The sequence below is a fragment of the Pristis pectinata genome, chromosome 25, assembly GCF_009764475.1.
Source record: "Pristis pectinata isolate sPriPec2 chromosome 25, sPriPec2.1.pri, whole genome shotgun sequence".
Taxonomy (NCBI): domain Eukaryota; kingdom Metazoa; phylum Chordata; class Chondrichthyes; order Rhinopristiformes; family Pristidae; genus Pristis; species Pristis pectinata.
In genome coordinates this window covers 21720549-21744973 of record NC_067429.1, presented here as the reverse complement: position 1 = coordinate 21744973, position 24425 = coordinate 21720549, and the positions used below count along the sequence as shown (strand labels likewise).

The 24425-nt window shown below is 41.8% G+C and overlaps 1 protein-coding gene across 1 annotated transcript in view; it reads left to right on the top strand.

Annotated features, from left to right (window-relative positions):
* The first annotated feature begins 576 nt into the window (after positions 1 to 576).
* LOC127583032 (neurexophilin-1-like) overlaps positions 577 to 24425 on the top strand; it is a 50098-nt gene continuing 26249 nt past the window's right edge. Inside the window, exon 1 of the mRNA XM_052038733.1 lies at positions 577 to 895. Within this exon, the coding sequence (XP_051894693.1) occupies positions 842 to 895 (54 nt within the window). The 5' untranslated portion in view covers positions 577 to 841. The remainder of the gene's footprint in view (positions 896 to 24425) is intronic.

Sequence of the window (24425 nt, the reverse complement as noted above, 5' to 3'; positions counted from 1 at the left end):
GTCTGACACGCGTGGCCGGTGCACCCCTGGCGGCTTCTCTCCACGGGAGATAAACGGGGGGATTTCAAAGGAGCCGCGCCGCGCTCTCTCAGTCTGATCGGTCACCCTTCCAACACCTGAGATCTAAGGCCAAAACCCTCGAAACTTTTGAAGAGTCGCGCTGTGAAATCGCCAACATCTTTCCTAACATCTACAGGAATAAATTTTTTTAATAGGTGCTATATTTAGGCAGACCATTGACTTTCATGCAATCTTTCTCTGGGAATTGTCTTGACACCATTATGCGATCACGTGGAATGTATATAAATTTGGCAACGTCTTGTAATTACAGAACAGACCTGAGTGGGAATCGCCTCCTCCCGGTCTTGTGCACTTGCTCCAGAGTGTTAGAGGATTTCGAGAGTAAAACTATTGGTTTCCCAGCTCCCCAGCTGCCGGCTGAAGCGCCAATCAGGTGCTGAGATCGTAGAGCGAGACGCCTCGGGGATCCAGTGATGATCCAGCACGCTGTCTATGAGTTTGGCTGTGGAGGGAGAGATGGGACTTGGGCTGAGTGTTAGAGGGAGAAGGGTTGACTGGCAATTGGCTCTGCACATCTTCGCCTCACAGGCAAGGTTCGGGAAAATTACTGGAGAAGGGAGCCGAGGGGAACTAACTCTGCCTCAGACCTACCTACCCTAAAGGGCGAAGTGCTCTGCCCGTCTGTTCTTGAAGCTGCGTGACAATGGGATGGATAATTCCCCGTCCGCCCGCGCCCACCTTACTGTCTGAGCACAATCTGGATACCAGGTGCCACCTGTGAAAGAAGCCGCAGCGGATAAGCCAGCGAGTTGGAAGGAAGATGCGACCCCAACACTGGTTCGTTGTCCTGCTGCTTCACCGCAGTCTGCACCTGGTAAGAGAGCCCGGGGTTACTGGTGGCTGGTGGAAACACCGCCCGTTCCACCTGAACTCCTGCCGACGGTGTCTGTGCAACGCAGTCGCGGTTTGTTACACACACCTATCTGTAACCAAACTAAACCGCGTCTATTTAACGCGCTGCTGCGACTTCCACATACAAATATACAAAAAACTTTAAAACAAATGCATTTGAATGGTTGGAATGAGTGAATTCTTAACATCAATTTGGAGGACAGCGTGACTGTGGCTCTCCCCAACACTGTCGAAGCCGGTTCATTTCAGCCCCGAGTGAGGAAGCGGGTTGAGAGGGACCCAAGTTCGAGGTCGTTGAGATCCCTGCAGTGCGGTCACTGGGAAGTGTTTCTGGGTTTTGAGCGTTAAAGTTTCATTTGGGATTTTGTGTGTTGCAATCCCGAGCTGCTGTTCCAGATGGGCGCCCACTGCCCAGACGGAGGTGTTCATGGGCGTGCCTTGGGCAGGAGGCTGGGGTTACAGCTTGGCAGGTGGCTCCGGCTCCGGGAAACCGCGGTGCGTCCTGTGGAGCGCAGCTCGGTAAGTCCCCCCGTCCCACGGCCACCTCCCGGCAGACAAAGCCAGCGCGCTGTGTTGATGCACCGAGCGGGCTCACACGCTGCTTGTGGTCGCAGGGGGTGGGCTCCCATCCCTGGGAAGGGAACGGAGGTCTCCCTGCTTCTCTTTAATCCGGCGTCACTGGAATCACCAACTTCAGTCCGTCCCGATATTCTCTGTCAGGCTGGACAAAGTTCACCTCTTTGTCCGTCAGCCAGAGTCCCGCTGTGCGCCCGGACTGTCTGACCACTCGCTTGGCTTTCAGAAGGAGCAGCCGAAGGGGTTAACCGAACAGACTCCCTCCAGGTTTCGGAGTTACCCCGCTTAGTGGACATCCAACCCAGGGACGGAGTGAGGAGGGGGTGCCCGTGTCTTCACAACACCTCCGACTCCCCCCCCCCCCCCGCACCACCCCAGCACATCAGGTCACCCCACCGGAATCCTTGGGGCGACGGCGGACTCATTGGCCGATCCTCAGTAACTGAGCCTTCACACACGGAGGTCCACCCTGAGGCAAAGGTGTTTGTAGCGTCACCGGGCGCATTGGAATTTCAGCAAGGATTTGGGTTAAGACTGAGAATTCCTGGGATGTCGTTTATAGACTGCATTTATTAACTTACTGAATGTGAGTGATAGAAAGGCAATGAATTTACCATGATAAAATATAGGCCATTAAGAGGAAAAACAAGAGCACGTTAATCCCAGTGCCCATCATCATTGCTTTAATAAGCACTATAAATAATTGGGATTAATTTTAACCTACTTAATTTTATCCATTTTTGGTCTGGTTCTTTTTTAAACAGCATTTGTGACCTAATCGGATGAAGTGCCTGAGTTGAGATATTGAGGTGGGAGTTACAATGTGCCAGCTGCAAATTCAGACCAGATCAAGAGGATTCTCCAGAAAAGGGGGGGGGGGGGGGGCTCACATTTCTCATCTTTAGTGAACCTCTGTTCGCCCATCCTACTGATGGTGATACAGAGTCATAATTGTTTTTTTTACAATGGTGATAAAAGTAGCGGTATAAACAAACTATGAGTCTGGGGGTACTGAATGAGCAAGTGGGTACAATCATTAACCCACAGTGTTCTTGATGATTGCATGCTTTTAGTTGTATGTATCTTAATATAGTTTCAGTAGACGGTCAGCTGCAGTCTTTTCTCCCAGCCATTTACCTTCATAATATTATTAGCACACATTATTTGAACAGTAAATCACCAGAGATGACAATAAAAATGGGTTGAATATTTTCATCCATATAAAACAATTAGATTGCCTTTTCACATTAAACCTTCCTATCCATTTTGACTGACAATGGGAGGTTAACTGTGTACCTAGAATTCCCAAACCATTTGTATTTGCCAACTAAAATGGTAATGAGCAAAATCACTTCCAAGTGTCGGTTCTGAATGCCACACAAGTCAAGTGACATTTAAATCCTTGAGTGATGAATTCCCCTTTCCACCTTGCGGAAGACAAATGTGTTTCCATCAGCCACCTCAATGATGATGGATCTCTGCAAATGAATTACTCGGCAGTATTTCAATCAGGGGTTCAAATAACATAAACCATCAAAGTGAAATCTGAGCTGGATTAACATTATCCAAATCTCAGGATTAAATTGTTGCATTATACTTACACAGTTATCTTTTTTATTTTGTGTTTTACATAGCAGAGTTTTACTGACTTTCTTGAGGGTTTAGTCACAGTTAAAATGAAGTCTGTTCAACATGGAATTTTTCTTAATAGTATTTGAAGCCCAAACCTATTACGATACAGGATAAAATAGATCATTAGTTTTATGAAATAAGCCTTGAAGATAGATTATATGAATGGATCAGCAATATTAGAGGGTTATTTAGGCAGGTCAATTCAGGAAAGAATATTGGTACAGCAGTGGGTCATGCAGTCTCTTGAAGGTTAATTGTTTTGCATATTATTCAAATTATTTTCCCTCTTCTTCCATTTATTTCTTCCGTTCCATTTTTTGGAGTGACAGGGAAATCTTTACCTATGTCCAAAGTGACACAGTCGTGTGCTACCTCACAGTTCCAATGATCCAGGTTTGGACCTGAATTCTAGTGCTGTCTTTGTGGGGTTTGCACCTTCTGCCTATGATGTGTGTATTTCCTTCAGGTGTCCCAGTTTCTTTTCACGTCTCAAAGACTTGCAGATTGATACTGTAATTGTGATTGATATTGCCATTGTAAAATTGCCCCCAGTTTGTAGGTGGGGTGGTAGGATCTGGGGTAGTTGATGGGTTTATGGGGGGAATGAAAAAAAGGATTAGAGTAAAAATGGGTGCTTTACTGTCTGGGTGGACTCAGTGGGCTGTGGAGATATTTCCATCCTTCATAACTCTATGAATCTAAAGTCACACTATACTCTCTTGCTCACAGCTGCCTTTCGTTGAATGAGGTAAATCCAAAGTTTTATTGACCATGATTTATCTTGCATGGGTAGAAATGACTTTGTTAACTCACAAGCAGGTAATTAGCAGTGGGTTACAGAGATCATACTTGCAAGTGCAATGTAAGTCATATTGAATAGTTTATCACACTGCATTTCAATTATAGGGCCAGTGAGATGGTGTTACTATTAGTCTGGATGTAATAAAATTCCACAGTAATCTTATCAGATCCCCAAAGCTCCCTTTGATACCCCAGCACTTCCCCAGCCTGGTACTGTAATGGTTAAGATGATATTGGAAAGTTAAGTTGAGAATCGTAGGTCAAACCTTAATCTCAGATAACATTGGCCCTCCACTTCCCATGGGTAGAAGTTAAACTTTTCCAGTAAGGATTTGGTTGTTTAGTAGAAGTGAAAAATAGGTGGGTTGAACGTTGCCTGCAGAGTACAACTGCCGGCTAGAGTGTCTGTCCATCTGCAGAATATGAGCTCGAGGGGTCGAGAAGATGGATATGACACTCTGGAAGTCAAGGAAGCTCTGGCTTTAAGTGCCAGACTGCACTGTTTGCTTGTCCTAGGGACTGCTACACCAGGTCTTGCAGCTCCTGTTATGTGATCACTTGTGTGGTTATGTGGGATGAAGGTGGGATTGGGCTCAGCTCTGGTTCATCCCCACATGATGATTTGTCACTTCAGTCAAAGACAGACCTGCACCTGTACATCTGTACTCCAGGAACTGAGGGGAGAAAACTCAGGAGAAAGGCAGGAACATCAAAAACTAGGATTTAGTACAACTTATTCCCAGAGTGAAAAACTCGTTCATGTTGTTTGCGAGACATTCTGATAGTTGATCATTTCAAACAATGCCCACTTATCCATAAGACCAAAATACATTGGAGCAGAATTAGGCCATTCAGCCCATCGAGTCTGCTCCGCCATCAATCATGGCTGATTTATTTTTCCCCCTCAACCCCATTCTCCTGCCTTCTCCCCATAACCTTTGTTGCCCTTACTAATCAAGAACCTATCAACCTCTGCTTTAAGTATACCCAATGACTTGGCCTCCACAGAAGTCTGTGGCAATGAATTCAACAGATTCACTACCCTCTGGCTAATGAACTTCCCCTCATCTCTGTTCTGAAGGGATGCCCTTCTATTCTGAGGCTGTGCCCTCTGGTCCTAGACTCTCCCACTACTGGAAACATTCTCTCCACATCCACTCGATCTAGGCCTTTCAATATTCGGTAGGTTTCTCAATAAACATTATGTTTATAAATGATCATCAGAGTCATCCTTGAGTCTGCTTCCTCTTGTTATTTCAAGGAACTGGACTCTGCTGCACAATGCAGGCAGGAGTTGCAAAAGTATTAGTTCCTGCAGTGGTGTTAGCTTTCCTGAACTAGACTGGAAAATAGGGGCCAGAAGAGGTACATAAGGAATTGCCTGTGGAATGTGGGAGGGGGAAAAGGCAACCAGTGTAAACTCAGGAAAACCAAACGTGACTACTGACATGGCTTGAGGGTGGAGTCAAAGAGAAGTTGCAACATGAACTGGTTCAACAGAAAAGAATGGACATGCATTTATGTAATGATATCTCTCAGATGGAATAACGTACAGCATCAAAGTCCAACAAAGACTTTTGCCTAACTTTGACTTAAGTACAATACAAGGTGCTGAGCATACTTTGTTGAGGGTATTGAAAGACGATTCAGACCAACATTTTTTATTAAGGCAGAAAGTGTTCATTCTATGGGAATGAGAGCACTGTCCCCCCCACTGTCTCCATCTCCAAAAGACAGGGTTACTGTAGCCAACTAACTGCATCCACTGCTTCGATTAGTTAACCAACGTAGAGCTTCCCATTGCTTATATGTAGCAGGTAACTGAGGGCAGCCAAAGAATGCTTCCTGAAAATGTACAATTCAGAACATTCCACTCATCTGCATTCATAAGTTTCTGAAACGAATATCAATCAAAACAATAACCTGGATCCTGTGTTTATTTCCAATGCGGTTTTAATTCATAATGCTGTGAGCTTTTAAAATGTAAATGATTATTTTAATTCCCCCAGCCATTGTGTGTTTGACTGGCTTTCAGAAAATAGAATCTCGGCTTAATGTCCTCATTTCTCAGTAAATATGGAAATCCTTTCTGGGCTTTTTCTGTTATTGGCAAGGATTGGGCTTGATGGCTGGAGCTTTTCTTTGGGAAAAAATAAATCTGGGTTTATATCAAAAATCCTTTGGAAGTGTGTTTGAACATTTAGTGGGACCAATTTTAGGTCAATAAGAGCTGAAATGTTTAAATAATCCCTTTTAAAGTTCATGGTAAAACACAGAGCTGGAGTTAGTGTGATTCTATGATGTTGTCACACTTTGTGTTAATTACTGTAGATTATTTTAATAATTTTGCTGACCTTACATTATCACATTGGACCTGTGCGTTGTGTGCAGAATGTCAATCAAAGATGAAACTTGATCGGCTAAACAAAGTAAATAAAACCACAAAAAAAGCCAAATAAAGGTGAGTTCTATTTAAAATGCAGTTCCATCAAACCTAAATATAGTTTCAAGCTAGTTTCACTGTCCAAGATTTTTTGACACTTTTCCATAGAAATGGTGCATTACAGAAAAAAATCATTGGATTTTTGAGACACAAGAAAGATTGCGTATGCTGGAAATCTGGAGCAACATACAAAATGCTGGAGGGTCCTGATGAAGGGTCTCAACCTGAAACATTGACTGTCCGTTTCCCTCCATAGATGCTGCCTGACCGGCTGAGTTCCTCCAGCATTTTGTGTGTTGCATTGGATTTTTCAAATGTATTTTCCCCATTTTTTTTGGAACAGTATTATTTTTTGGCCAATGATGCTTATTAACTGAGGTTTGATAATTAACCAAGGATTGGTGATATTCCCCATTAACGGTAAATAATAAGACATTTATTTCAGTATCTCGCACTACGTGGATTGAGATGGTGTAAGGCTCTTTCAAGACATGATTGCAGAATACTAACATATCTGGTTCAGCAAAGTCTTTAATTGAGTTAGGTCCTGATTGCCACAAGGTTCGTGAGTTTAGCATGTAGGAGAGCTGTTGGTCATTCTGGGTATGATGACCCATTCATGTTTGAAGCATTATAAATTTATTATTTGTACTACTATATAAAGGCAAGCTGTACAGTTTGAATTAGAAGAAACCAATCATAACTGATATGTTCCATATGCTCCCTTGCTATGAAATAAAGACAGCATAATGATTTGTATCGCAAAGAAATACAATGAGTATATCCTGTAAGATCCTATTGTATAGTTGGATGTCAGGCAGCATGGACACTAAGTCATTCACAGGAGCGACCAAGACAACAGGGTAAGAGCAAATGTCTAAGACTCAAACATTGTGATGGCAACTGAAAAGATAGAAGGAAAGGTACCATCTGTGTGGATTTGAAGTGGAAAGTTCAATTTCTGTATAGGAAGTTGGGATGTTTCTGAAATATAAATGAAACAAGAAAAATTGGTTTTAAATATGATTCATGATGTGACAGTATATATTATGCAAGTTTTTCAATGAATTTTCAGAAGACTAAGGCATACATCAGCATTCAAACTGTCCCCCACACCTCAGTGCAAGAGATATTCCAGGTAAGGTTTTGCTAAAGCCCAATGCATCAATGTATCAAGACTTCCTTACCCTTACATCCCAGCCTTCTTGAAATTTAAGGCCTACATTCCACAGGCCTTCCCTGTTCTTTGCTGTTAGTGTGGCTTACTTTCTGCTTTTCATGAAACAAGTCACTTAGATTCCAAGCAATTCAACCTCCCTCCAGTTTCATAGAGTCATACAGCGCAGACACAAGCCCTTCAGTTCACCGAGTCCACTGGGACCTTCAAACCCTGTTAAAATAATCCTACACTCATCCCCTTTTATTCTCCCTATATCCTCATCAATTCCCCCTTCCCTCCCCACCAACTTCTACCTCTCACCTACACACTAGGAGCAACTTACAGTGCCCATATAACCTTTCAATCTGAATGTCTTTGGGATATGGGAGGAAACCAGAGCACCTGGAGGAAGTGCACTTAGGAAGAAATCGTAGCACCAGAAGTCAGGAATGAACCTGGGTCACTGGAGCTGTGAGGCAGCAGCTCTACCAGCTGCACTACTTTGCCACTAGGAGGGATTTCAGATTGCGTTGGGTAGGTTTTTTATGAATGCCACCTCTTGGAACAGACCTTTCATGGAGGGAGCATTTCATGGAGATTTAAATCTGGAGGTTGACCTTGCGCCTTATTGTCTGCCTGCACTGCACTTTCTCTGTAGCTGCTGCACTTTATTCTGCGTTCTGTTATTGTTTTACCTTGGACTACCTCAATGCACTGTGTAATGAATTGATCTGTACGATGGGTATGCAAGACAAGTTTTTCACTGTACCTCAGTACATGTGACAATAATAAACCAATTCCAATTCCAATCTGCCCAGCAGGGTTTTCACCCTATAAAGAATGGCTGATCCTGAGTTCCAGGCATGGACCTCCAGCACACAAAATTCTGGAATTGTATCCATGAGTCTTGTTGCTCCATTGGAGAAGCTGATTTTGCTGAATTTACAGCTAAACATGTAAACCTATCCCTGGTCAATCCTGCAGATGTGGATGAAAACTGTAAATAATCTACATCAGAAGTGAAAAGACAAAAGCTGGTAATGGACAATCAAGCAATATTTTTGACCATGTTCAAAATTTTTGAGAGTTAACAGAGAAAATATTGCAAAACAAGCAGATTTTAAGAAATCCTTCTCCCCTGTCTGTTGTGTAGATTGATATTGCCCTCTTTAAATCCATTTTACACATTGTCCCTTGATGGGCAATAAATGCTGGACTTGCTAGTAATGCCCATATCCCTTATCTGAATAAGAGAAAAAAAAATCCACCAGCATAGGAGGATGTAGGCAGACTGTTCCAAGTCTGGGCTCTAATGAGCCACCAGGAGACAAGAGAGAGTGAGATGAAGCTCCTGGGACAAACTGACTGAGATCAGTATCTTGTCACATCAGGTACTGCAGTGATTTTGCACCAGTCATTGGCTGGAGTGCTGATTTTCCTTATCAAGGACTAGGGCTTGGGAAGCTCAGAGGCCTGAATATGCTCGGTTATCAGTCCGTCAAACACATCTTGAGCAAGAATGCTCAATATTTAAACAGGCCATTAGGTGGTGCTGCCCTACAGTAGCAGAGAGCCTCCCCCTGAATGGGAATAAGAGAATCTAGTATGGCCAATGGCAGGAGAATTGGAGTCAAGGGGTACTGTTTATTCACCTGAGTTGTGTGGGGAGAAACGTCCTTCACAAGGTGAAAAAGTGTGCCACTCTTTTAAAGGAATTCTGCTCATTTCAGAGTACATGTATCATACAGAATACTTAAATTAGGATAAGATACATTGGAGAAGAAAGTTAATGTTTTGACTTTTATTTCACCATGGAAATGGCATTAATCTACACATGTATGCTCACATGGCTGTGATAACAGGGATGACTACTAATTTGGTTAGTTACAGTTGATGAAGTGTAATCATTAATCAATAATAATTCATTTGACTGTGATGAAATTACATCCACAGTTGTATTTCATTGCAGATTCTGCCATAGCTCTAATGAGTTGTGTGAGGGAACCACGTTTGCCTGAGCTGTATCCAAACAGCCTAGTCAAAGATTAAAATCAACATCTACCAGAAATAGTGTAGTTATTTGAAAAAAAGCAGAATAATCCCCTCAAAGATATTGGCCCTTATTTTGTGGTTCAGCCCTCAGTTGCATCCATGAGTCATGCTGGACTATGGTGAGGCTGATTTTGCTGAATAAAAGGCAACACATTTAGCTTGTGGTGTTTGACCATCAGACTTGTATTTTAATATAATGTATGGATGCTGAAATGAATAAAATGGTGGCTGCAAAAATACATTGTACTAGGTTATTCAAAAGGTAGCTCAATCCAGGTCTCCATATATAATTGTATTCAATATCTGGCCCTTACAAACCATAGTCCTATATCTGAATGCTTTCATGTGAACTGCATGTGTTTTCCACTGTATGCATATTCTACATTTAACTGTTTCCCTAAGTGTTTCCATCTCTGTAATTCTATATATGGATCATTCTATGTATGTATTTGTATGTAAGAGTTGTTTTGTGGTTTTTTCCTGTATGTGCTTCCCTATGTGTATTGTTGAAGGGTGTGAGTGTGGCATAGAGGAAGCTGTTTTTAAATGATTTACCACAGAAACAATTGTCAGGTGTCATTAAAGAATGGATGCCCACCTGACGAATAAAGCTAAGCTTCATCATTGGAGAGTTAGATCACGCAGGGTCGGTGGTTCATGACCTGCAAACTCTCCATCTCCTTTGTTAAAGTTGCATCCAGTGTTCCAAATGATTATGGAAAACATGGTCAATTTCTGAAGAATTATTTTGAAGGAATTTATTTGGGATTCACATACCTTATGATAATATAAAGATAAGTAAAGAGTTGCATCAATTCCCTGTGGTCTTATTATAAATTTTACGTTTGTTCACCAGATCTCTCGTGCTGGGAGCTTGTCTCCTCTGCCTCCTCATCGCTTATCTCCATCTACTCATAAGCTCATTGCCAACCCTGGATATTTTCCATCTGGCCTGTGCACAGTGCAGAGAGAGAGAGAGAGAGAGAGAGAGCGAGAGAGAGAGAGAGAGGGAGGGAGGGAGAGGGGGAGAGAGAGAGAGAGAAACTCTGCACTGTCTGCTTCTACCTGAAATCAGCCTTTTCTGTTCATTTGTTCATTAAACTGACAGATAAAAGCTCACTCTCGGGGGTACTTATCTTTCCAATTGTCCAATTGTCCGAATATAGGCAAAGCTTGAATTGAAGCTTAAAATGCATTAGATTTTGCTTCGGGGACTTAAACGTCTATGAGTTCGGGGAGTGAAATCTCTGAGAAAGCAGGAGGCAACCCAATCACGTAGGACCCCGTTTGTAACCAGATGTCTCCAAGTTTGAATGCCAGAACTGCCTGACACTTGAAGTCTGCCAACCACATCTTTGAAAATGCTGTTTAAATGTACAGCTCATTGTGATTCCAGCCCTCAGTAGGTTCCAACAAGACTGGGTAAGCACAGGACTTTTTAAAATAATTTTTTATATTTTATTTGCATCCATCCATTTTTAATTATTTACTGTTCCCCTCCCACTCAAATGCTGCTCCCTCACAGTCCTGAATACTTCTCGCCCTCTGTGACCAGCCAGCGCAAGAAGTTGACTCATTCCTGTCCATGTACTGCTCTGCCCAGTAATAGGTTGCTTTAGACACAAATCAAGGTGATTTGAACTGCTGATCACTTTGGTCTGGATCAAAGCTCTGCTAGGTGTAATATGCTGACCTATGACAAAATGACTGAAAACCCAAATCACATAAAATTTTGATAAGAACCTTCTCTCTCCCATGACACTGCTTCAAGTGCATCAATCCTCCATTAGCACATTGATGGGCCATTCTTCACACATAATCCTGGACAATCCAACCATGCTTTACAAAGCAGCCAAGTCAATTTTAATCACACACACAGATGAACAGACACACGCAGTCCCGCATGCACACACACACACGCACAATACTCACACACGTAAGCAGACTCTGTCCAACACACACACAAAATGCAAACTCTTTTTCAAAAATTACATACACACAAATACTTTTACAAAAATGCACAGACACACACAGACACACCAGAAAGATGTACACCCTCACACACAAATGTACATATGGAGAAACACGTACACATGTGCACAGGACTGTCTCTCACACACACACACACACACACATGCGCACTCACACCTGCTTTCCAACATGGATCATGAGATAGAAATGTGGGAGGACATTGGGCTGAGACAAAAATTCAATCGATGGCACTGGAGCTAATTACATAATTACAGCTGTTATTACAGGTAAGAACTTGTATGTGGGATTCCCTGTGTAATATTATCTGAGTGCTTTTACTTCACTGGCAATACGTCAGATGCGCTGATTGGTTGAACCTTCCTTCCTCAATGTTTGAGATTAAGCTTCAGCAATTTAACTAAAGAGGCTACTTTAACAGAGTCTGATTCCAAGGCAAACATATGAAATGAAGCACTGAACAGAAATAAGACACAGGAACCATTTTTAACCCCTCAGTGGACTGCTGTTTGAGATGCACCAACTGTTGCTCCCAACAAATCAGCACACACTAGTGATGCAACCTGGAACAGTCCTGATGTGAATCATTCAATGTTACAGATGGCTGAATATGCACACGCACAACCCATCGGGGAATTTATTATATTTCTTTCAGCAGATTGTAAATAGCTGGTCAGATTAGAAGAAACTATGTTTGAAGGCAGGAGAATGGGGGGTTGAGAGGGGAAAATAAATCAGCCATGGTCGAAAGGCGGAGCAGACCCTATGGGTTGAATGGCCTGATTCTGTTCCTATGTCTTATGGTCTAAAAAAGCTTTAAATTATAACTTTCATTTCTATTGAAGCAAATAAGCTACAATTGTGCTTTAGAGTGGCAGTAAGAAAAAAGGAACACATACATAAGAAATAGAAGCAAGTATTGGCCATAAGGCTTCATCTACTGTTCAGTAACACAGCTAATCCTCAACCTCAAATCCACTTTCCTGCTCAGTCCCTACATCCCTTGATTTTCTACATCCATAGATCTCAGCCTTAAATGTTCCCCAACTAAGTATCCATGACCAACTGGGGCAGAGAGTTTCAAAGAGTCACAATCCCATTAGGTGTAGAAGCTTCTCCCAGCTCAGTCTGAAATGATTTGCATCTTTACCTGAAGCAAAAATCTATTGGTTTAGAATTCCCAGCCATAGGAAGTAACCCCTTGACAACGAAGCTCTCACTGTCTCTGTAGACATGTTATATTCTGGTAACAATAGTTGCTTGTTTTTAACACGCTTGTTAGTTTTGAAGAGTAGGTAAATCAAGAGTCTTTCTTGTACTGCCAGTGCAATTCTTATACATTGGAGGAGTGAGAATTGTCACTCGATTATTAATTTATGTTTGAAAACTACAGAACAGGTCAGTTAACTTCGTGAAGAGAGTTAACGTTTCAGGTCAGGAGCTTTCCTCAGAAATGATCCTTTCTGTTTCCCTTCTTATATTTGGTTATTTCACTTTTAGAGCTGGATTCTCCTCAGCAAATACCTTCAGCACTGACTTATTCCACGTGGACTTAAAATGGGAGAGTTGGGCTAATTGAACAATTCACAAATGGCTTGATGGAGAAATGATATTTTCCCACAATTTCAATGAGTTTTTGAAATGGGGCAGCTGGAATAAAGGGCCCTAGAATGAACGAGACATGACTTGGTGAGGAGTGACGAGCTGAACAAAATCAGAAGGGCAATGGAGGAGTTAGGAAGGAAAGACGTTTCTCAGTTTTGGGATTCTAAGGAAGAATAAGTTTGAAAAGAAACAATGCAATGAGCTTTTGGAACACAGAATTCTTGGGAATTTCTCCCTTTAGCATGTTAAAAGGATTGAAGAATTGTGCCCCAGATGATCAGATGAAGGTACACTGTAGTATTGCCCATCTTGTATTAGTGAGAATGTGATTTTTTTTCCACATGAGTCTCATATTGCACAGAAGACTGGGAATTGTCAAGCATTTAAACCCATCTAAATGAATGATGGGGAAGAAAATCTGCTGAATTTAAAGAGCTGTTCTGCAGACCTATGGTTTGAAATTCCTGGAGGGCCCCTTTTGGCTTTACTTCTAAAGAGCTGAGCCTTATTATAGAACCCCTCGAAGCTAGACCACACTTTACAGCATCAACAATTTGCACAGAGCAGCGGATGCTAACTCATTAGTTGCTTTCACTTAATTGTTGGGTGACATCTGGTCGTTTCTGAATCCAGTATCTGCTGACTGGCTGCTGTAACCCCAAGGTATTTAAGTTGGTCTGATCCAGCATAGAGATACCATCAGGTGAATACCAGGCCAGATGGCAATTATTAAAGGCAGACCACATAGTTCTTCAGAAACAGCTGGTTTGTGTGTTAAGGAAGACAAGGCAGCTGTTAACACTGGAAGGTGTTTACCTTGTGAATGGTTGTAAATGTACACACAATACAAGGAGTTTAATGTCTGTGTTTAATCAACACCAGCAGACATATATCAGAATTGTTCAGGAATAGTTTATTTTGGCAATGATATCCATAACATTTATTAAAATATAGCAGCTCCTTATTCTGTAGCCAGAACCAGTCAGTTACCACTTCATAGACTGCACTGCAGTGTTCAAAGATTCTCACGTAATGGATGTAGTTACGTGTTGATTTAGTAAACTCGACAGCTCATACACTCTTTTCCATCATCTGCAGACCTTTGTTGCCTCCACCTATCACCTCCCAGCCTCAGTTGCTATTTGCACCCTCCCCTCCTCCATCTGCCCATCACCCCTCCTCAGCTGGATCCACCTATCACTTGCAGGCCCTTGTTCCACCCCTTCTCCTCTTCTCTTTACACTGGCCATTTCCCTTCTTTACCTTTCAGTTCAGATGAAGGGTCTTGACCCGAAATATTGACCATCCAGTTTGCTCTACAGATTCTGCCTGACCTGCTGAGTTCCTCCAGCAGTTTGTTTTTTGCTGCAGATTCCAGCGTCTGCAGTCTCCTGTGTCTCCACTCGTTTTCTCTTTCCACATGACCCACTGAGGGTTTTCAGAATTTTATGTTTTTATAACGGTAGCTCTGGAATACAATTTCTGTTAATTTAATAAATCTGCAACAAAAGATTAGTATCATTAATTGTGAACATGAAACTCAGAAAGGATGTGAAAGTCATCTAGTTCAGTCATATTCTTTTGGGAGCGAAATTGCTGACCTTGCCCTGTCTAGTTAAATGTAACTTTAGAACTTCGTTGATTTGATTGACTCTTAATAGTCTCTTGAAATGGCCATGCAAGCCACATAGTTGTATCAAACCACCTGGAAAAGCAATAAATATGAAACTAGACAGGCCACCTGATAATGACCTCAGCTATGACAAAGGCATATATCAGGAGTGCTAAAATATAATTTATTTTGGCAATCATGCCTGTAACACTTATTAAAGTGTAGCAATTACTTACCCTGTAGGTACTGTTCAACCATGCATATTCCACTTCGGTCCTTAGCCAATTTGGGTCACTTTTGGTGATTGAGAAATAGTTATGCTGTGGATACAACACAAGTGATGAGCAAATGACATTATCGAGGCTGCATTTGCGAAGACTTATGCTCTAGAACGAGCCACCTCTTCCAGTGCAGTTACTACAATGATATTTAACCAACAATAGGAAAAATGCCATGCCCTGTCCATGAGGGGTAAGACAAATGAAATCTGTCTAGTTATTGCCCCGCCAGTCTACTGTCAAACACTAAAGTCATAAGAACAGTTCACAAACCCGCAATCTCAACCACAGCAGGACAAGGCACATGGAGCAACAAACAACCTGCTGGAGGAACTCAGCGGATCGAGCAGCATCTGTTTGGGGGGGGGGGTGGTGGGAGGAAGGGGAGGAATTGTCGACATTTTGGGTGGAGACCCTGCATCAGGACCTTATGTGGGACAGCCAGCCGAGGAACTTCCCCACTAGATAACCACCAACCTGACTTAGAACATTTCACTGGTCCTTCATTGGCGCCATGTCAAAGTGTTGCACAAACTACCCATGGCACGGTGGGAGTACCTTACCACGTGGGATGGTAGTGCTCACTACCACCTTCGCCAGGGCAGTTAAGAGTTGAGCAATACATGCTGTCTTTTTCCACGTTTGCTAAATGCTAAAAAACAATGAATAACATTCAGCTAATGCAGAAATTCTCATTTTTTCATATTTCTCAGAACATAGAAAGAGGCCATTTAGCCCATCAAGTTTCTGCCAGTTTTCAGATCAATCTACCATTTATTTCACAGTAACTCCTGTTTTCTCTCATACTCCCGTCCATTTCCTCCAATTCTCTTTCAACCACCTACACCAGGTACAATTTACATCAGCCCAGCAACCGACCAACCCGCACGTCTTTGGGATGCTGGAGGAAAGTGAACTACTTAGGGCAAATCCACACAGTCACAGGGAGAAGGTGCAAACTCCACTCAAACAACACCTGAGGTGAGGAATGACCCTGGGTCACTGAAGCTATGAGGCAGCAGCGATAACTAATGTGTCACAGTTTTCCTACTCGATGTCATCAGGATTAGCATCTTTCTTCCTTGAGGCTTATTTTGCAAATTTCCTTGTGTAGGTCATTCTTTGATGCAGATGCAACTCCTGAAGAACTAATTACTGAAGAAATTTAAATCAGTGGCTGTATCTTGGGCAAGACAGAGACATTATAGGATCCAATTTGGAATGTGATACTCAGTCTATGCCAGAAGTGGTTCATATACCATAATGGTTAGGGGTCCTGGTCTTCTTGAAGCTGGTCTTAAGTCTGCTTTTCCAGAACATTTAACTGAATTTAAGTGATTAAATCAACTCATCTAATCCAGCAAATCCTACTCTCCCTCACTCCACACAACTGATGAATTGTGTTGGGTCTGCAGTTAACATCCTGACTCGTCAGTGTTATTGAAATGTAATGATTAGTGCAGTGGTTAGTGTAACGCTATTACAGTGTCAGCGACCCGGGTTCAATTCTGGCCACTGTCTGTAAGGAGTTTGTACGTTCTCCCCGTGTCTGCGTGGGTTTCCTCCGGGTGCTCCGTTTCCTCCCACATTCCAAAGACGTACGGGCTAGGAAGTTGTGGGCATGCTCTGTTGGCACCGGAAGTTCGGCGACACTTGCGGACTGCCCCCCAAACATTCTACGCAAAGATCGTTTCACTGTGTGTTTCAATATACATGTGACTAATAAAGAAATCTTAATCTTATCTTATCTTCCTGTAAAACTACTGTCAGTATCTTTTGGCATGCACTCCAAGTTACGTCCCTATGTTGATGCAATTCAGTTCTAAGACCTATGGAGGTAACCAGGTTGCATTTCAAGGACATGCACTTAGGTATCCAACATTCTAGATTGATTCTGATAACATTTCAGAGAGAGTAAGAACAAACAAGATTATTTCTGAATTATAGAGTTAAAAATGAAAAGAATACATTAGCATAATGCAAGGAGGGTTACAAGAGTTAAGATAAAAAATGAAATGACAACAGCAGGAAATGTCCAGGATATCTATTGCACAAGCTGGTAGAAAAGCAAGTGTTGAAACAAATGTTGAAGGACCTCAAAGATTGTACTTATTAAATGACAAAGCAATACCAAATATATCACACTGCACTCTAGAAAGGGTATTTTGCCCTGGATTGAGTGAAGCTCACATTTGGCACAATATTAACTGGGTTTCATAGGTTAGAACATGAGGAGAGGTTATATAGGGGGCTGTTGCCCCTGGACTGTGTTAATGGTTGATTTGTTGAGTTTGATAGGACTTCTAAAGGAATCAATAAGATGCAGTAAATCTCTGTTAATTTGGCACGTTTGGGACGTCAGGGCTGCAGATTCTTTAGACAGATTTTTCAGATTTTGCAGATGAGTTTTGAGCCAATGGGGAGACTTTAGTAGGCGTGCTTACAACAGGAAGATCAAACCTTAAAATCAGAGTTAGTGCATTCAAGGTGGAAATTAGGAAAGAGTGGTAGCAATGTGGAATGATCTTCCACAGGCTGCTAGTTATTAATTTTAAATCTGAGTTTTGTAGATTTTTGGTAGCTGGACATTTTAAGGGATTGGATGTCAAGAAGGTTGGTTGAAATTCGGACACTGATCAGTATTTATTTTATTGAATAGCAAAACAAACTCAAGGAGCGGAATGGCCTTCTTCTGTTGCCATGTTTCTGTGATCCCACACCAAATCCAGTCCCTTTTTCATGCCGTTCACAGAGGAAGTTCCTGGAGTAAAAATCCACCCCTAGTTGCTTGTGCTAAGCACTCACGACAGCAGTGACTACATATGTATTCCGCTCATAAAATTCAGTTCCATTGCCTTCAATGGAAGCAAATTTCAGAGATTGTATATAACACACAGTCACCGTCATATAACAGATTTGGCGCAAGTTGCTGAAGCAGAATTCCTGCCCCCTGGTTTATCTGACACTGAAGTCAATTTTTGGGGAATAATGGAGCTTAAGAATTTACTAAAAGATTAAGAAAGCTACTCTGATAAATGATCATTGGAAGTTAAAGGAACACTGGGCTGGTGGACTCAATGGATTTCAGACAATGTGCTGAAGTGGAAAGTGAAAATTGAAATTATAGCTAAGTGAAAATTGAATTACCCAAAAATTGAATTATAGCTAACAAAATCTTGTTCTCCTGATCTCTTTGTATTACATGTACAAACATTGATGTTATATATTAATCTGTATTAATTTGAAAACTAATAAAAAGATTGAAAAAGAAAGAAAGACAAAATCTTTTGATGGTGGAGACTTAAAACTTCTTGTATTTTTGGGTTTCTCCAGCTATTCTTTCTCTTGTTTCATGTCTCAGAACTTACCCAGCAGATACAGTAAGTCTCGATGATTTAACATAATTGCACAGTAACCACAACATTTGTGCACAAATTAACTACATAACATCAGTACTGTACTTCAGAAGTACTTTATTGGTTAGAAACTGATTTGTCTTTTCTTGCCCAGGGATTAAACTCTCCCTCCCTGTCCTTCACTGCTCCCCACCCCTCCGCTCACCACCACTACCAATCGTGTAGTTCAGTGTACTGACTTCTCTTCTGTCATTCACTTAATGGTCTTTGATTTCAGAAGGTGGTAAAATCAATTCTGTTAAAGTGAATTAGGCCATAAACTGCCAACCAGATTTATTGAACTGTCAACGAGTGTGAGCAAAAGTAACGGTGTGCTCTGTAGTTACGGCGCAGTAATACTTAACCATGTTTCTTTGAAAGATAATAAGCATGTTGCATTACACTGTTGAATTGCAACCTAAACCAGATCAGATACTCAGCACTTCTAAAGCTAAATATTGGGGATGAAATAAATCTTAGACATTGGCTGATAATCAGTGATAAGTAATTGAAGTAAATGAAAAAGTGTAAAAGGTACTTCTCATGTGCTATCACTCATTTTGTAACATTCCTTCATTGGTTTGTTGCTGATCTATGAAAGGGCTGGAACTTATTGGATAAGACTTGACACTTGGTATGTCAGCAGGATAAGACACCTATAAAAGGACAATGGCCACACAGGCTGAAGAAGGCAACCTCAGCACTTAGCACAGAAATCCTTTTGTTGAAACCAGGTGGCAAACTGCATTGCAGGTGGACCTTGAAGGTGAGTCTGTAAGATCTAGTGCTGGAAATTTGTCTGTAATGTAGATCAGATTTTGTATTAAGGCTGTGGAAGCCCCTGGAATACAATGATTCTTTTGCAAAGCACAATAAAAAGTTTAAAAGCCTCTCATCAGTAGCAATGCATAATACAGGGAAAGTTCTCCTGCCCTCATTGGAGCTGGAAGTGAAGGCTGATCCCTACCTGGACAGCTTCAGTAATGTTTTATCTTTGTGGACTTTAAGGATGTTGGTGGGTTTGGGGGTGGGGGGCATATGGGTGTGGTGTGACCTAAAATCAGATTTTTTTGACATTACATGGTGGTAAAAAAAGTAACATAACCAACAGCATCTGCAAGGATCACTGCAATCTCACTTAACCATTAAATGGCTAGCTCGAAGGAATTCTGAGCTGCACACTTTCCAATTGCACATTAATTTTCCAGCTTACCACCATTTTCTGTTGAACCAGAGCCCACATAACCAAAAGATTGTATGCTTTAGGGGTAATCAGAAGGCTGAACATTAAAATTGGTGTATTTGAGTTTTTGTGTTTTCAGCCTAACTTTCACATCATGAGAGCTCACTATTGAGCTGGTTTCCATTAAAACAAGTTACTAAGTCAGTGGTGCTGTAATAGTTAAAGGATAAGAATTTCCTGCCAGTTTATATTTTTCCACCAAAGCTAATTATCTGTTCAGTGGTACAACACTGCAATGCTGCTTGGCAGGCTGCAGTGGAAACCCATCTGTTGTCACTGGACGCAATACACTCCAAAGGCATGCAGACCAGTTGACATAATGAGGTTGTGTTCTGCCATGCCAAATGCAAAGAACACAGCCAAGCTGTCCATCTTCTATAGCGTTATAACTGGAACAGAGCCGACAATAGTCAGTCTAGCTTACATCAGGAATAGTACAACATGTACAACAGTACAACACATCCTAGATTGCTTTGAACGATGAAGATCCTGCTTCTTTGCCAGATGGAATCAACTGAAAGTCTTTCCATATTATGTAGACAGTCAACTGCAGAATCTTACTAGCCTGGATAACTCTATAAACTCAAAAGGGTTGTGGATAATGATCCTCGTTCAGGATTGGATTCAGGGCAGTAAGAATCCAATACGTTGCTGGATGTGATGTCTTTTATAGGGGATGTTAAGCCAAAGCCTTTTCAGTGGATAGTGAATGGTCATATGGCCAAACACCAAGGAAACAGCCATTGCACCTCATTCTGAGAGTACCAGCCATCTATCCTCATCATGATTTCCAGCACTCAGCCCATAGCCTTCTATGCTGTGGTGCTTCAAGTGCTCATCTGAAGTCAAAGCTATTCAAAGAGCAAGGATCTATCTTGATTCTACCAAAAATAAAGTTTAACATCATTTATTTCATTTATGGCATATGGGACATCTTTTTGTTGCACTTACAGGACAGAAATGGGCATTTCAATCCAATGGATCCATGCCTGTGTTTATTCCCCACATTAGCCTCTGCCAACAGGTCTTCATCTAACCCATTCAACATACCCTATTACTTTCTTCCTTGTTATATTTAATGACTTTTTCTTTAACAGTGTTCAATGCAAATCCATTCAACTGTTCATTGTAGTAAACCCTCTCTTTGTAAAGGAGTTTCACATCAACTTGTAAAGCACATATCAATGAAAGCTTGTTATTTATTTCACTTGCTTAACATGGAGGTCGGTGACCAGTGGTGTTCCACAGGGATCTGTTCTGGGACCCCTGCTCTTTGTGATTTTTATAAATGACTTGGATGAGGAAGTGGAGCGATGGGTTAGTAAATTTGCAGATGACACAAAGATTGGAGGTGTTGTGGATAGTGTAGAAGGCTGTCATAGGTCACAATGGGATATAACAGGATGCAGAGTTGGGCGGAGAAGTGGCAGATGGAGTTCAATTTGGAAAAGTGTGAAGTGATACACTTTGGAATAATGAACTTGAAGGCAGAATACAAGGTTAATGGCAGGATTCTTAGCAAGGTGGAAGAACAGAGGGATCTTGGGGTCCAAGTCCATAGATCTCTCAAAGTTGCCACGTAAGTTGATAGGGTGGTGAAGAAGGCATATGGTGTGCTGGCCTTCATTTGTCGTGGGGTTGAGGTCAAGAGCCATGAGGTAACATTGCAGCTCTATAAAACTCTGGTTAGACCACACTTAGAGTATTGTGTTCAGTTCTGGTCTCCTCATTACAGGAAGAATGTGGAAGCTTTAGAAAGGGTGCAGAGAAGATTGACCAGGATGCTGCCTGGATTAGAGAACATGTCTTATGAGGAAAGATTGAGCAAGCCAGGGCTTTTCTCTTTGGAGTAACGCAGGATGAGAGATGACTTCATAGAGATGTATAAGATCATGAAGGGCATAGATAGAGAAGACAGCCAGCACCTTTTCCCCAGAGTGGCAATGGCCAATACCAGAAGTCATCAGTTTAAGGTCAGAGGAGGAAAGTTTAGGGGAGATATCAGACATAGGTTTTTTACACAGAGAGTGGTGAGTTCCTGGAATGCACTGCCAGGGGTGGTGGTAGAGGCTGATGCAATAGGGACATTTAAGAGACTCTTAGATAGGCACATGGATGAAAGAACAATGGAGGGTTATGGGCTGTGTAGGAAGGAAGGATTAGATCGATCAAGGAGTAGGTGTTTATATAGGTCGGCACAACATCGTGGGCTGAAGGGCCCATACTGTGCTGTACTGTTCTATGTTCTTGTATGTTCTAATATTTCCAAGTACAGTCTTACTTGACATTTTGGAATTCAATTAAGTGACACCTTTTCACCTTGTTTCTCCATGTACACCCAAGATGTGTGTGCTGCAAGGACCTCTCATTTTTGGGGTTGATAATGATGTTGTTCCCTGGAATCAGGAATTTGTAAATATATGTTTAAATTTGTTGCATGCTTGGTTCAGGAGTGAATACGTTCTGGCTTCCCATATTTGCATTCCTCTTTATCCAATGGCAGAAGATACAAGCATACTAATTAGAAGCAGGAGTAGGGCACTCCATCTCTAAAGCCTTCTCTACCATTTACTAAGATTGTGGCTGATTTGATTTTACCTTTAACTCTGTATTCCCATCTACCTGTGGTAGCCTTTCACCATATTGCTTATCAATATTAAAAATAAAAATATTCAAAAACTCTGTTTCCAAATCCCTTTGAGGGAAAGAGATCCAACAACTCACACCCCCCCCCCCAGAGAAAAAAATCACCTCATCTCTGTCCGAAATGGGCAACCCCTCAGTTTTAAACCTTGCATTCATATAGCACCTCACAGTAGAGAAAACAGGTCAAGGAATTTTGGACATGAAGCGAGCATTCAAGGCAGAAATGTTAGCATTCGAGGCAGAAAGGTTTGGAGGCTTTTGAAGGATTTGTAGGAGTTAGGTAGAAAATTCAAACATATAGCATCAAAGTAGCTATAAATTCTGTCACTGAATCTGAATCTGGAGGCACAGAAGGTGAGGGCTGAGAGAACATGCTGCCTCACAATGCCCCATTCTCCACATGCTGTGTCTACTCCTCATGTGCAATGGTCAATTTGTATTAGTGGTTCTCTGTCTGAATTTCCTTTTTTGCTATTGGTGCACAGGGAGATCAAGGGCCATATGGTCGATAATACAAAAAGATCCTCTAAAGAAATGCTGAACGTAAAAGTAACTACACTGTAAAGCAGCTGATTGAAGGATTCTTTTGCGTCTCAGTTGGCTGCACTCCTGTGGTGTAAAAAGCACCTCAAGCAACATTCCTCACACTTTGCTGAACGAAGGCATGAATAACAGATTGCAATGTTTCCAACAGCTTTAGCTGATTTCATTCTGCCTGTCAAATTCTTTCGAATAGTTGCGAATTGTAACAATTTAAAATGGACCAGTTTGGCCAAATTACCTGCTTCTCTTCTGTTCCTTATATGCAGTAATGTATCGGTGCTCATGTTTATTTCAAAATCTCTGCAGATTCCGATCAATTTGGAATTCTAAATATAATTGAACCCATGAGCCAAATCCCTTGCAGCAAATTCCTACAGACAGCAATAAGATAAATAGACAATATATATTTTGGTGGGGTTTGTTGTGAGATAAATGTTGACCCTGGGCACTCTGAAATAGTGTCATAATACCTTCCACATTGATTTTCAGCAAACAAATGGCGTTGGTTTCAACACTTTGCCTGAAACATAGCAGTCTAATAGAAGTATTCTAGAGTGAGGCTTCAACCACAGACTTTCTGTAGAGGTGAGAGTGCTAACAATCAAGCCACAGTAAACCCTCAGCTGTTCCGCTCACCTCTATACACTGCCAAGGTTACTACTTCTGTGACATCTCAGGCCCATCCTCAGCCTCTCTGGTGCTGAAGAGGCTGCAAGAGTGCAAGAACCATCCGCAAGAAACTGCAGAGAGTTGTGGACACAGCTCAGCACATCACGAAAACCAACCTCCATGGACTCTGTCTACACTTCTTATTGCCTCAGTAAAGCAGCCAGCATAATCAAAGACCCCACTCACCCTGGACATTCTCTCTTCTCCCCCCTCCCATCAGGCAGAAGATACAAAAGCCTGAAAGCACATACCACCAGTCTCAAGGTCAGCTTCTATCCCACTGTTATAAGACTATTGAACAGACCTCTTGTACGTTAAGATGGACTCTTGACATAATCTACCTCGTCATGGCCTTGCACCTTATTGTCTGCCTGCACTACACTTTCTCCGTAACACTATATTCTGCATTCTGTTATTGCTATTCCCTGTATGGATCTGTATGGATTGCATGCAAAACAAAGTTTTTCACTGTACCTCGGTACATGTGACAATAATAAACCAATTACCAATTGAAACCTTGCCTTTGAAATTCTGCACTCTCTGGGCAGTGTCAAGTGGCTGCCTGGCAAACAGGACTGTGAGATAAGTTTCTCTTTGTTTATCCGCATACAACATCTATTTCTTTGCACAGCAATTTGCAGAATGTAGTAAGGAAACTAAATACCAATTTATCCATATTTGGCAATGATGGTTAAAAGAGTAGTAAGGCCAGGAACCTCAACTCCTCAGGGTGCAATGGGATATTCAATATCCACCTAATAGAATAGGAACACAGAGCTTTGGTGTAAGGGCTCATTTGAAGAGAGCTACCACTAACATTTTAACCTGTGAATCACTCCCTCAATATTG